The sequence below is a fragment of the Lissotriton vulgaris genome, chromosome 5, assembly GCF_964263255.1.
Source record: "Lissotriton vulgaris chromosome 5, aLisVul1.2, whole genome shotgun sequence".
Lineage (NCBI taxonomy): Eukaryota > Metazoa > Chordata > Amphibia > Caudata > Salamandridae > Lissotriton > Lissotriton vulgaris.
Window position 1 is genome coordinate 1,294,056,775 of NC_141693.1, and position 14,052 is coordinate 1,294,070,826.

The 14,052-nt window shown below is 48.4% G+C and overlaps 1 protein-coding gene across 1 annotated transcript in view; it reads left to right on the plus strand.

The window, feature by feature from the left end:
- Positions 1-10,826: 10,826 nt before the first annotated feature.
- The window catches only part of LOC147712494 (uncharacterized), a 708,529-nt gene continuing 705,303 nt past the window's right edge, over positions 10,827-14,052 (plus strand). Inside the window, exon 1 of the mRNA XM_086919659.1 lies at positions 10,827-11,251. Coding sequence (XP_086775785.1) covers positions 10,827-11,251 — 425 coding nt within the window. The remainder of the gene's footprint in view (positions 11,252-14,052) is intronic.

Below are 14,052 nucleotides of genomic sequence, written 5' to 3' on the forward strand. Positions count from 1 at the left end.
GCTCCCCAACGCCTGGGAGGACGGTACCAGAAAGTGATGACCATCTGTCACCAGAGGACCTGAGCAAGACAGCAGTCAAGAAGAGGATGGACAGACCATTTCCACGATCCATGAGGGCCCATAATGAAGTGTCAGAGGGACACATCTACATCTACTGATGCTATTGAGTGAAGTACACATGATGGTCTGCACCTGCAGAAAAATAGACTGAAGAGGACAACGCAGGGCAGGTCCGTGACACTGCCCCTGAACAAGACAACTGCGGACCAGGAGGAGAAGCAGATGACCGCTCACTGCATGCCTTTAAATTACTGACACTTGTTGAAAGTGCCCAGGAACTGAGTGACTAAAGTGACACTGCAGCACTATGCATTGCATAGAGAAAAATATTTGTTGGACACTTACTGCTGGTATCACAATAGCCTGCTGATATAATATTGATCTCATCAAGATGTATCAATGTTACAATACATGCAGTGTATGCAAACACTGTGTAATGCCATCCAAAGATATGTAACTAATGTTTCCTTCATATATACATATATATATATTTTGGTTTTACACTAATGTTGGATAGGTCTATCCAAAAGGGGGGATTGTTATGAAATATAGATATATAAATATGCATACAAATTCATGTGTATGTACTTTAAAAGATATGAGGCGTGGCCAAGATGGCGGCGTGAATGGACATGTCGCTCTCCTGCTCCCGCCGACTGCCACTTAAAAGCACCGGTTTCGCCTGCCCAAAGGTCCGTTGACCCTAGCCAGAGGCTGGTCCCAGCCATAGAAACAGCGTGGTCAGCTGGTGTGGCTGAGTTGTGGCCCAACGAGCGGTGTTTGGACGGAGAAGAGCGCCAGGTGGAGAGCGCGCCCCTCCTCCACGACGCTGTGAAACGGGGCCTGGTGCTCTGGGCCCAATGTACGGAAAGCTCAGAGGAGCGGATGGGGGCTTTCTCGCCTGTTGGGAGCTGGGTGCTGAAGTAGCAGCTACCTCCTGGTTGCGGCTGTGCAGAAGCGAACGGAGAGGCCGAGAAGGAGGTCGGCTGTGGCGCCATTTTGTGGAGCTCCACGGCGGACGGAGAAGAGCGCCAGGTCGGGAGCGCGCCCCTCCCACACGTAGCTGTGAAACGGGGCCTGGTGCACTGGGCCCAGTGTACGGAAAGCTCAGAGGAGCGGATGGGGGCTTTCTCGCCTGTCTGGAGCTAGATGCTGAAGTAGCAGCTACCTCCTGGTTGCGGCTGTGCAGAAGCGAACGGAGAAGCCGTTAACCAGAGTCAGGGAAGCACCTGTGTGGGGAGATAGCTGAAGTGAGCCCACAGCGAACAGGTGGCGGAGAACATGCGTGGGACCCCGACGACAGGACGTGAGGGTCCAGAAACGACAGAGGGCACCCAGTCGACAATGTGGCGCTAGCAAAGGAGGCGGTTCATCAGCGACTGTCAATGGACGTTAATCGGTGGGGTGCACTACAACGGCCTGGGGTGGTCTCCCGAGTCCTGTGAGGAGGCCCAAGGGAACTACTGGAAGTAGTCGGCCGATGGAGAGAGGTGACCATGGGCCCAGCACAACGCAAGAAGTAAGCAGGGATCTAGGCCACAGCGGGGGAAGTTCTGGGCTCCAGAAGGAGGCAGCTGGGTGCTGCATCATTGGAAGGGTTTGAAGGATAGAGGCTCATTTTGGTGCTAGAGGGTTCGGCAACTATTCTTGCAGCAACGGGACTTGGAGTCGGTGAGGAGGTGACTCGGATTCCCGGAGTTCAAGAACACGCTATGACCACCTCGAGGGTACGCAAAGACAAAACAGTAAAGGACCTGTGCACTAAAGCCCAGGCGAGCCAACAAAATAAAGACATGGCTGCGTCTGCTGCTCCCCCGACTGCGGATCACTCGGATGGCTCGGAACCCATTACTAAGGCCTTCTTAAAATCGCTATTCACTGCTTTAAGGGACGATATACAACTTTTAAAAAGGAATTTTCAGAGGAGCTCAAGGAGGTTTGCAAAGATGTGGATGGCATAGGGGAGTGGGTGGCGGACCTGGAAACTAAGAGCGATGGGAGAGACACTGAAATTGAAGCTCTGCAGCAGGAGCTATAGCGGATTCATGACCAACAGGTGGACCTGCAAACTCACCTGGAAGACCTGGAGAACCACTCTTGTCAACATAACGTACAATTTTGGGGGCTGACACTGACAGAGGACACCAAAGACCAATTCGGATTCACAAGAGAACTTTTTAATCACATCTTGGGTCGCTCGTTGGAGTCGGAGCTCAGGCTGGACAGGGTGCATAGGGTGTGGCTCCTGCGACCCATCTCGGCCCCCGCTCCGGACATTCGGGTCTGCGTGCAAGATTTTCGCACAAAAGAAGACATTCGTCAGAAGGCTAGGCAGCTACATCCCCTGCCCTTCAGAAACCAAACACCGGTCTTATTCCAGGACTTGTCAGCGCTTACATTGCAGAAATGCCGGAATTTTAAGCCTGTGACAGCATACCTCCAACAGCACAACATCTCCTACAGCTGGGACCACCCGTTCCACATCATCTTCAAATTTGACAACAAGCTCTGCCAGCTCCGCTCACTGAAGGAAGCGTGCCGTCTGCTGGGTATTGAACCGCCTGTGTAGTAGGGGGAGTCAACGGGCCACTCAGGGGGGGCTGGTACCTCTGGTTCCCAGTGGCACCAACAAGGAAGAAGACGTCGCGTGAACAAACCACCTGCGGCCGAGATTAAGGATGGTCAGTGCGCGGCAGTAGAGGCAGTTGCATCGGAGATAGCCTCCCCCCACCCCAGCTGACTTTCATGTTCCATCACATGCGGCCATCCAAATGTTTGTTTCTCTTGCTAGGTCGTCGGCGGGAGAGTGGGTTGTTGTGCTCTAACTGTATTGTCCCATGATATTGCACTCCAATTACCTCTACAGATGATGGACACTATGTTTATGGATTTTGACTTTCTTGTTTGGGAGGGGAGAGGGGGGGTTTGTTTTCTGGGAAGGGGAAGGGGGGAATTGAAGGGAGGGTGTCCAGTGCTCCGTGTTCGATTTCCACCCAAAGCTAGCATAGCTCCACCTGCGCGCACAGCCCCCTTATGTTCAGTTTGTTTGCACCAAAGTCACTACCTACAGATCTTCAAGCACTAGCCTGACCCAGTTGACCAACGATTATGCCTCCTACCACCCTTAAGATCTTGACCCTCAATGTGAGGGGTCTTGATAGCCCTGTAAAGCGACAAGCGGTATTGGCGTGCTTGGAAAATGCACAAACTGACATATGCTTACTCAAAGAGACCCACTTGCTGGTGCGTGATTGTTATAGACTGCGGTCCTGCAAGTTCCCCACTCAATTTTTCTCCTCCTGCTCTCCCAAGACGGCGGGTGTGGCAATCTTGGTGGCACAGCGATTCGAGGGGGAGGTACTACATAAAAGTGCTGAACTTAAGGGGAGGTTTCTGGCTTACCGTTTCGCATTGGGCGGCCTCATGTTTACAATTGGCTCCCTATATGCCCGAATGATGGCCAGGAAAGGTTTTTGCAGTCTGCCCTTACTGAGGCCACAGCCGTGCCGGACCATAATATTATTTTAGGGGGCGACTTAAACCTGGTGTTTGATAATCTACTAGAACGATCCAGCCAGCGCACCCACCAGGTAGGCGCACTCTCAGCAGAAGGACTTTGACGACTACACGACTTAGACTTACATGATCTTTGGCGCAGCTTCCATCCCCAGGGTAGGGAATATTTCTACTATTCTAATGCACACAAGACCTATGCCAGACTTGATCACCTGCTGGCCTCGGGCCCGGTGCACGCATTCACAACCACGACTGAAATAGGGGTGGCCTCACTCGCGGACCATGCCCTGGTCTTTGCCACTCTTACCCTTCCACCCACATCGCGCCCCTCCAGAGTTTGACGTCTTAGGGATACGCTATTACATAGGGCTGATGTTGTGACACACATACAAGGCACCATTAACGATTACCTTGCACATAATGCCAATCCAGAGACGACCCTCGCAACTCAGTGGGCTGCCCTGAAGGCGGTGGTGAGGGGGGAGTTTATCGCCCTTTCAACGGCTGACAATAGGGAACGCCAGCGCAGTGCGACGAGCTCACACAACGCATCCGTGAACTAGAGCAAATGCACCAGAGGACGGTAGCCCTGAGAGTGTGGCGACAGCTTAAGGCTATGCAACACCAATTAACGGCATTAGATCAGGGTCGAGCAGAATTTGCAGCTCTGAGACTGAGACATGCTTACTATACTGGGGGGCGATAAGTGCGGACGCCTGTTGGCCTACAGACTGGTTTAAAGAGCTTGCCAGGACTGATGGGACTCGTGTCTCAGACGTTGCTGAGATAGCGGAGGCCTTCCGCTCCTTTTATGCCACTTTTTATACTGGCAGCCAGCTCGAGGGTTCCGAGGGTGCCCTACTTTTGGACTCGGTTTCTCTGCCCTCTTTGACGGAGTCTCAGGCGGAGCACCTAGAGGGAAATATTCACACAGAAGAGGTCATCGCCGCTATTTCCCGTCTTAAACTGGGGAAAGCCCCAGGGCCGGACGGATTTTCCGCTATCTTTTATAAGAAACTTTGCACCGTGCTCCCCCCGATCCTTACCCGATTGTTTAACACGTTTGCCGAAGGAGGTGCGATACCGGCTGCCCTCCTAGGGGCTTCTATTGCGGTTATCCTGAAGCCGGGAAGGATAGGTCTAAATGCGGGGCATATCGCCCGATATCCCTATTGAATGTTGAAGTTAAATTGTACACAGGGATACTGGCTGCCCGATTGGCACATTATTTGCCTGGTCTTATTGACCCGGATCAGGCAGGTTTTATTCCCGAGCGACAGACAACAGATAACACTAAACAAATTCTCCACCTTATAGAGAAAGCTACCTGAGTGCCTGGGGAATATATGATATTGGCAATAGACGTCGAAAAGGCATTCAACCGCATTCATTGTCCTTATTTAGAACAAGTCCTGGAGAGAGTCAGGATTCAGGAGAAATTCCGCACCTTTATTTTTAATTGCTATAAGTTCCCTACAGCCGTGGTCAGAGTGAATGGCTACACCTCTGCCAGTTTTACCATCGAGAGGGGCACGAGGCAGGGGTGCCCTTTATCGCCCCACCTGTTTGCCTTATACATGGAACTTCTAGCGCAGAAAATACGCCAAAATCCGGCGGTCTCAGGGATTAAATTTGGTGGTTATATTCACAAGATCAGCCTCTACGCGGAGGATGTCCTGATCTCCCTAGCTACCCCAAAAACGGCATTGCCAGCATGCATGGCAGATTTAGACGCCTTCGCCCGGACCGCTGGATTCAAAATTAACACGGACAAATCAATAGCCCTGGATCTCTCACTGTCTCCTCACACACGGGCCTACCTGAAGAGCCTATTCCCCATTCAATGGGCAAAAGATGCAATCCCGTATCTGGGGGATTCAGTTGGCCTCCTCACTCACTGCAATAGTCACTACCAACTATGCCGCCCTCCGCGAGAAAATCCGAGGAGAGATCAATCGGTAGAGGCATTACCCCCTCTCCTGGTTAGGCATGATCGCAGCCGTCAAAATGACTATTCTACCTCAGATCCTCTACCTTTTCCGGGCACTCCCTCTGTGCCCACCGGGTTGTTGGATCCGGCAGACACAATCCAACCTAGCCCAATTTATTTGGCACGTACGAAAGCCCCGAATGCGAAGAATGTTGGTCACGCTTGCCCCAGAGATGGGAGGTCTAGGAGTCCTCTACCCCCACTTGTATTATCAGGCGTCGCAATTGCGATACCTAATTGAATGGAGCAAATGGGAATTAGAGAAACACTTGCTGTTTCAAGACCAGGCGGTGGCAGCACGACCACTACAGGAAATCCCTTTTCTCAGCAAACCCCACATACCCCCCCAACATATTTGCCTCGTATATAACGCAGGTTCCCCTGGAAGTGTGGGATGCCACTAACATCGTACATGACCCCACCACCTTCCCCTCCCCACTCACTCCACTGGTCGATAACCCCGATTTTACCCCGGGTGCAGTGGGGAAGGCTTTAGCTCATTGGAGGCCCGCGGGTTGTCGCTTCTTATATCATATATATGGAGCAGAGGGGTCGTCCCCTTTCCTCAATTCAAACAGGAGTATGGCCTCCCAGAGACCGAAAGGTTGCGCTATTGACAAGTAAGGCATTGGGCATTGCAACCGCAGGTACGCGCAATCGCAGATAGACGCTTCCTCCCATATGAACGATGGCTCATCTCCCATACATCAAATACCAAACTCATTTCTGACCTCTACAAGATGCTACAGGCTACGCAGATGCACATACATAACCCAGGCAGGGAGCGGTGGGAGAGAGAATTGGGTAGGACCCTTAGCCGCAAAGAATGGGAGGGGATCTATTACAGGGCCCGACACTCTACATACCACATGGGACTCGCAGAGACTTTCACGAAAGTGGTGCCATATTGGTATTACACCCCGGAACGGTTACATGCGATGGACCGCAATCTTGAGGCGACCTGCTGGCGTGGCTGTGGCCAGGTTGGCAGCTTGGTACATCTGTTGTGGGACTGTGGGCAGATTCAACCATACTGGGCGCAAGTGCTGGATGAAATAGATAAGCACTTTGAAACCGAACTCCCGCGTTTCCCGGCCTATATTTTATTAGGCCGTCCTAACCCCCTGACCTACCCCTTGCGTTCCCAAAGAGGCAGACAGATGGCTATCGCACTGGGCTCTGTGGTACAAAATATACTAAAAAATTGGCGTACTCCCACCACACCTTCCATTGTGGGCTGGCTACATCGGTTATAAAAGGGGGTGATGATGGACGGAGCATCTGAATCAATCAAACACTCACACCCAGTCAAAAGATCTGGGTTTAATCCATCACCGTTCTTTAGCCCACTCAGCCACCCCAGTTCAGACAGTGAGTGAGTGTTTGATTGATTCAGATGCTCCGTCCATCACCACCCCCTTTTGTACCGCTTTTGGCCGCCATAAGTGTGGCAGGGTATGCTCAGACGTGAGTCCCTTGCTCACTTTGCCACTGGATTCAAGCAAGCCGGGCTGAAGACGGCTGGAATGCCAGAAACCGGTCCTCGGAAGCTTGTTTCCGGTCCAGGGAAGACATGGCTTGGTAGTTCGGGCTGGACTGTTCCCATGAGGCACAGGGTCAGACTGATTTGCATACAGCCATGTCTGAACTGGGGTGGCAGAGTCGGCTAAAGAACGGTGATGGATTAAACCCAGATCTTTTGACTGGGTGTGAGTGTTTGATTGATTCAGATGCTCCGTCCATCACCACCCCCTTTTGTACCGCTACATCGGTTATGGCAGGTGCTCGGAATGGAGAAATTGTCACTTACTAGGGCGGGGGAGGGGGACAAATTCGAGGACCTGTGGAAACCGTTTACGTCACTCCTGACCACCGAATTTCGAGAAATCACATGTCCCCGATATCTTAGACTGTTGAGGCTTACTGAACCGGGGAAGACAGATTGTTAGGTTAATCATGGCAGAATTGGCATGGCTAGACGAGGGAGGGGGGCGTTTCTGAAGGGGAGGAACTAGGAGGGAGACAAGGAGCACTGGATGGGAGGAGGGAGGGAGGGTTTCTCGGGATCGGGGGTTGGGTTTTTCTATTTTCCGTAGTTTCTTCTTGTCTTTTCCGTACCATGCATTTGCCTGATTATACTTTACACAATGAACCCATATCCATAATGGTTTTTACTTGATTTCATGTCTGGATTTTGCAGGTTCACAACTTAAATGTACATGGAGATGTTTGTATGCCTTCCTATTTGATCTCAATAAAAACAGTTAAACCATAAAAGATATCATGATTAGATATTTCAAATTAACATGAGGCCTGGAGCTCAAAATGGCTTCCTATCTGACCTTGACTGGAAAAGCTTTAACAAGCTATTCTGTACCCCCTTACAGGTCACCTTGCTTGTCTTGACTACATTTATTTTAGGAGTTTTCTATAGCGCTGGCCAGACCCGGGGGTATCGGAGCACTTTACAACATGATATGAATAAATCAGATACAGTCAACGAGTAAAAAACACACAAAGATGAGCATTCAGATAGTCCGCAGGTAAAATAGAGACAAAGATACACGTTCAGACAGTCCACAGGTGATGTGGGCTGAGGTGTGCCATTGAGGACTAGGGTTCAGGGGGTTGGAGGTCCTCATTGAGGTAGAACAGTCAGGGAGAGTTCTTGCTGACTCGGCATGGTATTAACCTGAGAAATTCCCCTGGCGGTGTAGACCCCATGTGGTGGGGAGGATATTCTGATCTGACCATATCTGGCTGTTTTGCATGGTGCAGACATTGCACATCCATGTCAGCCATATTTGGCTTGGTGCCTTATTTTAGTTCCACTGACATGGCATTACTTTAGGTATAACACCTAGAAATCTGTCACTACAGGAAGAAGCAGTCTGAGAGCCCCAAAGGTGGCAGATCTGACTTCTTCCTTGCTAATTAGCAATGATTCATGCTTTTGGTACTGTTAAATAAATTTCACTCTGTTTCTGAGCAAACTTGCTATGTCTGGTGAGTCTCATTCATATGCTCCTGGGCGGGTGCCAGTATTTCCCCATCAACATACCCTTCATGTTTTCACTTTTTAGTTTTCTTCAGTGTGATACCAGATGTTGGTCTGTTCACGCTGTGCCACTTGAACCAAGCAACACCTTACTAAGTAGGCATAAAAAGGCTAAAATCGGCCTAGGATTGCCTCCTGCTCCTGCTCAGAGGTGGCCTGCCTAGGCAGGTCAGGATGGACTACAATTATTTGAGCAGCACCGTGGACGATTTGCATATGACTAATACCTGTCAGATGCAGCATGGTGGGCAAAAGAATGATGGACTGGATTGTGGCCCGGAGTAATTACCAGTGGCTGAGATTATTTCAAGCAAACCACCCACCACTTTCTGTTTCCCTCAGTATGGTGCCCAAGCTGCAACAGGTATGCCCAGATGATGGTCATGTTGTTAACTGTGCTACTGAAAGCAAGCTGCATCATACAGAGGAGAACTAAATAGGCCAACATCAGTCTAGGATTGGTTGCGTTCCCAGTCAGAGGCGACCTAGCCTGCCATTTCCTATTGGAAGAGAACCAGGGCTGGTGTGAATATGGCTGGTACCTGTCTGAGGTGGCATGGTGGGCAAGAAACAAAACAAAACAAAAACAATGGACTCGATTGAGGCTTTGAGTACCAGTGACTGAGATAATTTCAAGCAATCCACCCATCACTTTCGTGTTTTCTTTAGTGACGTACCTTATGGTATGCCCGGTTGTTGTCCCATGCCAAGTGTGTAACTGGAACCAAACAGCACCCTACCAAGGCTGCCCAAATAGGTCAAAACTGATCTAGGATTACTTGTGTTCTCGCTCAGAGGGACCTGGCCTAGACATTCATGGTTGACTATCCACATTGGAGCAGGACGAAGGCTGAGTTGCATATCGCTGGCCTCTGTCAGAGGAGGCATGGTGGGAACTAAATGATTGCCTGCATTGCACCCCAGAGCAGTGTCATTTTACGGAATTTCGAGGGCTCCGGCAAAGCTTATTTCGTGGGCCCCTTTGAATTGTATTATGCATTTCCTGCTAATTCAAGCCGCAGATTACTAAAAAAATACTAAATTATAAATTAAAACTTTAATAGGGCAACAACTGTTGAGATATGTCTTGCACAGAACTGAAAAATACTTAATGTGACAATGGGTAGGGAGATAGAGTCAGATGTAGAGATAGTCACGGAGGGTGAAACGTTTACATAGATAAATAGAATAGACAGAGGTCCATTAGAAAGAACATTCACTTTCCAGGGGTGGCATTCGAATTTTGGGGTGGCTCTGGCCAATTGTCCACTTTGCCCATGCCTTAAAATGCCTCTGTCCCCATATTAATTACTAGTGCCTGAGAATAATTCAAACAACCCATCCATCATTCTTTTTTTTGTACGTGTGATGCCCTAGGTAATACAGGAATGCTCAGAAGTGGGTCCTGTGCTCACTGCTTCATTGGAACCAAGCTCTTATGCACGTGAACAAGAATAACGTGAAAATCTCCTGGAGTTGTTGGACCGTGTTCTTCTTAGAACCTGTGTGCATGAACAGTGTGTCCTTATACTCATGCGCACCTGATGAGGCCTCGGTAGAGCTTGTATGGACATAAATTAGGCAGCACGAAGCATGCTTATGAGTTGAAGAAATCTCTGTTCCTCCCTGTACATTCATTAGAGGTACAGTCATCACGAGCCGCCCCTCTGTTTCTAAGCACAATCATATGATCTCTGAGTCGATAGCTATCCAACCCAATCAGACTGCTTAGACTCATGGCTTCAGTGTGCACGTGAATGAGTCTCTTCGGAATGCCTAGACTGTAGGAGATGCGTCTCTTAGTTTCAACAGAAATATGACCATGCCTCGTCTTCTGTGCAGGTGCAGTATATGGGATAATCTATACTATATACACGAATGGGTCTCCTCGTCATATCCCTCTGTGCCCTCACTCACACATGTAGCAGAAGCCCAGGTACAGCACAGCTAAAGCTAGTGCTGCGCCCAGCCCACGCTCGAGCGGACCCCATTTGTTATTCCCATGAACAGTAATCATTGGCCGGGGAGCAAACTTCCGGAATGTTTGTGCCCTGTCCTGGAGAATCCGCGTTCCAACCAGTAACACCATCTGAAAACGGTAGAACGTTCCGAGCCATTATTGCGTCATTCATTTTTAAAAAGAAACCGATTTAATATCTCCGACTGCGACAAGCAACAGGACAGCTCTCCGCACACTCCGACATGTTGGTTTTCTTTCACAGGTTCATGAACCGAGGCCAGCGGCTCCGGGACACTGACCCCAGCTCTGGGTCCGGCGATGGAGCAACGCTGGGTCTAGACCAAGGGGACGCGGCTGCGCCTCGGCCTCCCGTCGAGCTCACTGCTATGGGCGAGGAGGCAGGCGCTGGGGAGATCCTGTCTGGCGCTCCAGTGGAACCCCTTCTAGATAGTCCTCTCAGGGAAGACACCAACTGCCCACGGACGGGGGCAACCTCACAGGGTGAGGCCCTGCTTGTTTCCTCCAAGCGAGAAGTCGTGGACGGGGGTGCCAGAGGGTGGGAAGACGGACTCTGTCCAGATAAGGAGGCTTCTCTCAGCCGGACCGAAGGGAAGGAGCGCGGTGCCGCGGAGGAAGGTCTGGCGAGGAGCCATGTAAAGAACGCACGGTAAGCGTTTAAACACAAGGCTGGTTGGTCATGGCGAGACTCAAAATGACAGTATTGGTTTTTTTTGGGGGGGAGGGTGTGGGGGTATTGTTGTTTTCCGGTACATTTGTGTAGTTGGGCTGAAAGAAGACTAAAAGTCCCAAAAGCCCCGTATTCCTAAATGAAAGCCCTGGCAACTAGAGATCCACGTGTCTTGGAGTTACCTAGTAACCCTTAACAAGACATACAGCTCTGACTGCCTCAGGAGTAAGTGCTACTGGTGAAGTGCGGCTGATCTAGTGGAAGTGGTGTACATTTTATAATAATTCACAAATATTCAGTACACCTTGATCCAAACTATATAATCTTTTTAAAAAAACAAGAGTTTAGGTCCATAGAAACTCTACGACCATTTACAAACCATGAGGTCCTCCGATAGATCTTTGTAGGGATATATAGGGACTCAGATAATTAGAGACAGATGCTATTTCTCCATGAGGACCTGTAATTAAAAAAATACCTAACAACAGCCTTCAAACATAATTTGTGGAAATATATTTATTCAAAAATGACAAACCCAGAATATTTATCAAGATACCTTTATCTAAACTTCAACATGAATGGTCAATGCACAAAACACATCAGAATAATCAGTTCTTCTGCTAATTCAAATTTAGTACAGATAACATTACAATAAATCACACTTCAAACAAAAATATACATCATAAATCAATAACTGGTGTGAGGCGAGAGAGAGAAAAGAAAAACATTGCAGTTTTAGTATGCAATTCGAGGTTTCATATGAATCTAAGATCAGTGAACTAGTGCACAGTGTGCATTAATCTGAATAGCCAACCTTTCACCCTAAAAGTTATAGCTTGTGCAACATCACCAGCCAATGAAGTGCAAGTAGAATTCAGTTCAGGGAACGTCAGAGTTCGGACTGACAGCATGTCACGCCAAAGATTTGCAAGGAATATAGCCAGCCAGCCAGAGTAACAGGAGAGCACGAGCGAGAGTGTGTCCCTGATGTCTCTGTGGCTCTCAACCTTTTTCCCAAGGCGTAGTTATACCTCAAAATGTTCACTATTCCAGCCCCCAAATGTAGCTTCTTCACAGTTTTTCACAATTCGATTGGTTAGGATCCATGGCACCATTATGGTATGATCTTTCTCCAGTTCAAATTCATCCGGAGCTCTATCATAATTCTATTGTTCATTTGTATATTATCAAATCCCTTTGGAAATAGGAAGCACATCGAAACATTTCATAGCCACGCGTTCACATCCATGTTTTGTGTGGTATTGGTTGTATATGTAGTGTTGTGCGCATGGTATGTCTCATGTGTGTGTTAGCGCGTGTTTGTGTGTGCACATGTGGAATGTGTGGAATGGATGCTTGGAGAGAATGTAAGGGGCAGAGTGAGACGGTTGCTGAAGGATGAGGGTGGAGGTTGCTGTTGTGGTCGGTGTCGCTGTTATGTACCTATTACTCCAACAAAGAAGAAGTGAGTAATCCTGATTCCTACGACTCTCCTTTCTACATATGGCGACGAGGGTGGGATAGTTAACAGAATTTTACTCACATTTTATTGAAAATTATGCCTCGAAAGTTGAACCGTTAAGATCATTGTTAAAAAGAGGTGTAGTATTTACATGGGGTGAGCAACAAAAAATATGTTTTGAGAAGGTGAAGAAAGAAATAGTTACAACACCATGTTTGAAACCCTTCTTGCCAAATGCTGAATGTATACTGTCTGTGGATGCGTCTGGGTATGGCATTGGTGCTGTGTTCTCCCAACATGTTAAATCAGAGAAGTGGGTAGTGGCGTATGCTTCACCCACGTTAACAAAATCGGAACGCAATTACTCTGTAATAGAGAAGGAGTTATTGGCTGCTTCATGGGCTGCTGAGAGATTCAGGATGTATGTGTGGGGGAAAAAATTCAAAATTTGTACCGATCATAAACCATTGATAAATATTTTGAGACCTGAAGGTGGGAAGAATTTGACTCCTAGGTTGGCTCGCTTAGCTTCAAAGCTGCAAATGTTCAGTTTTGATATATATATATAGTATATCCCTGGTAAGGATAACGTAGTTGCGGATGGTCTTTCAAGGTTACCTAATGTGGATTTGACAGGAATTGGAACTAATAGTGATTGTAAAATAGCTTTTACCATCAAGGATGTGTTTTTGATAAGTGAAAGGGATGTTAATAGTGTTGTATCTGAAGCGTCTTGGATGTGCGAGATGGACAAGGATGTTGTTTTGAAAGAGGTTAAACGGTTCATAGTTGATGGTTGGCCAAGAGAGTCCAACTTACGGGGTGAATGTGCTGCATTTTCAAAAATTAAAGAGGAACTGTGTGTTGTTAATGATATTATCTTAAGAGGTGACAGAATTGTGCCTCCAATTAGCTTAAGACAGGACATTGTTGAGAAGAGTCACATGGGGCACGGTGGTATGTCCAGTACTAAAAGAAGGATTAAAGAGTGGTTTTGGTGGCCAGGGGTTGATTCCATGGTGGATCGATTAGTGAGGAATTGCAAAGTTTGTGGTGCCAGTGATAAGGTGGCAAAGCCATTGAGTGTGCCTTTAACTATGGTGAAGTTACCTGAGTATTCATGGCAAAAAGTGGCTATCGATTTCATGGGTCCATTTTCAGCTTTATCAGCAAAGGATTGTTATGCTATTGTATTAGTTGACCTCTATTCGAAATGGCCCGAAGTAAGGATGGTAAGTGGGATGACTACGGATGTGGTCATTGAGTTTTTAGAGGATGTGTTCTCTAGGGAAGGAGTACCAGAATTTCTGGTTTCGGA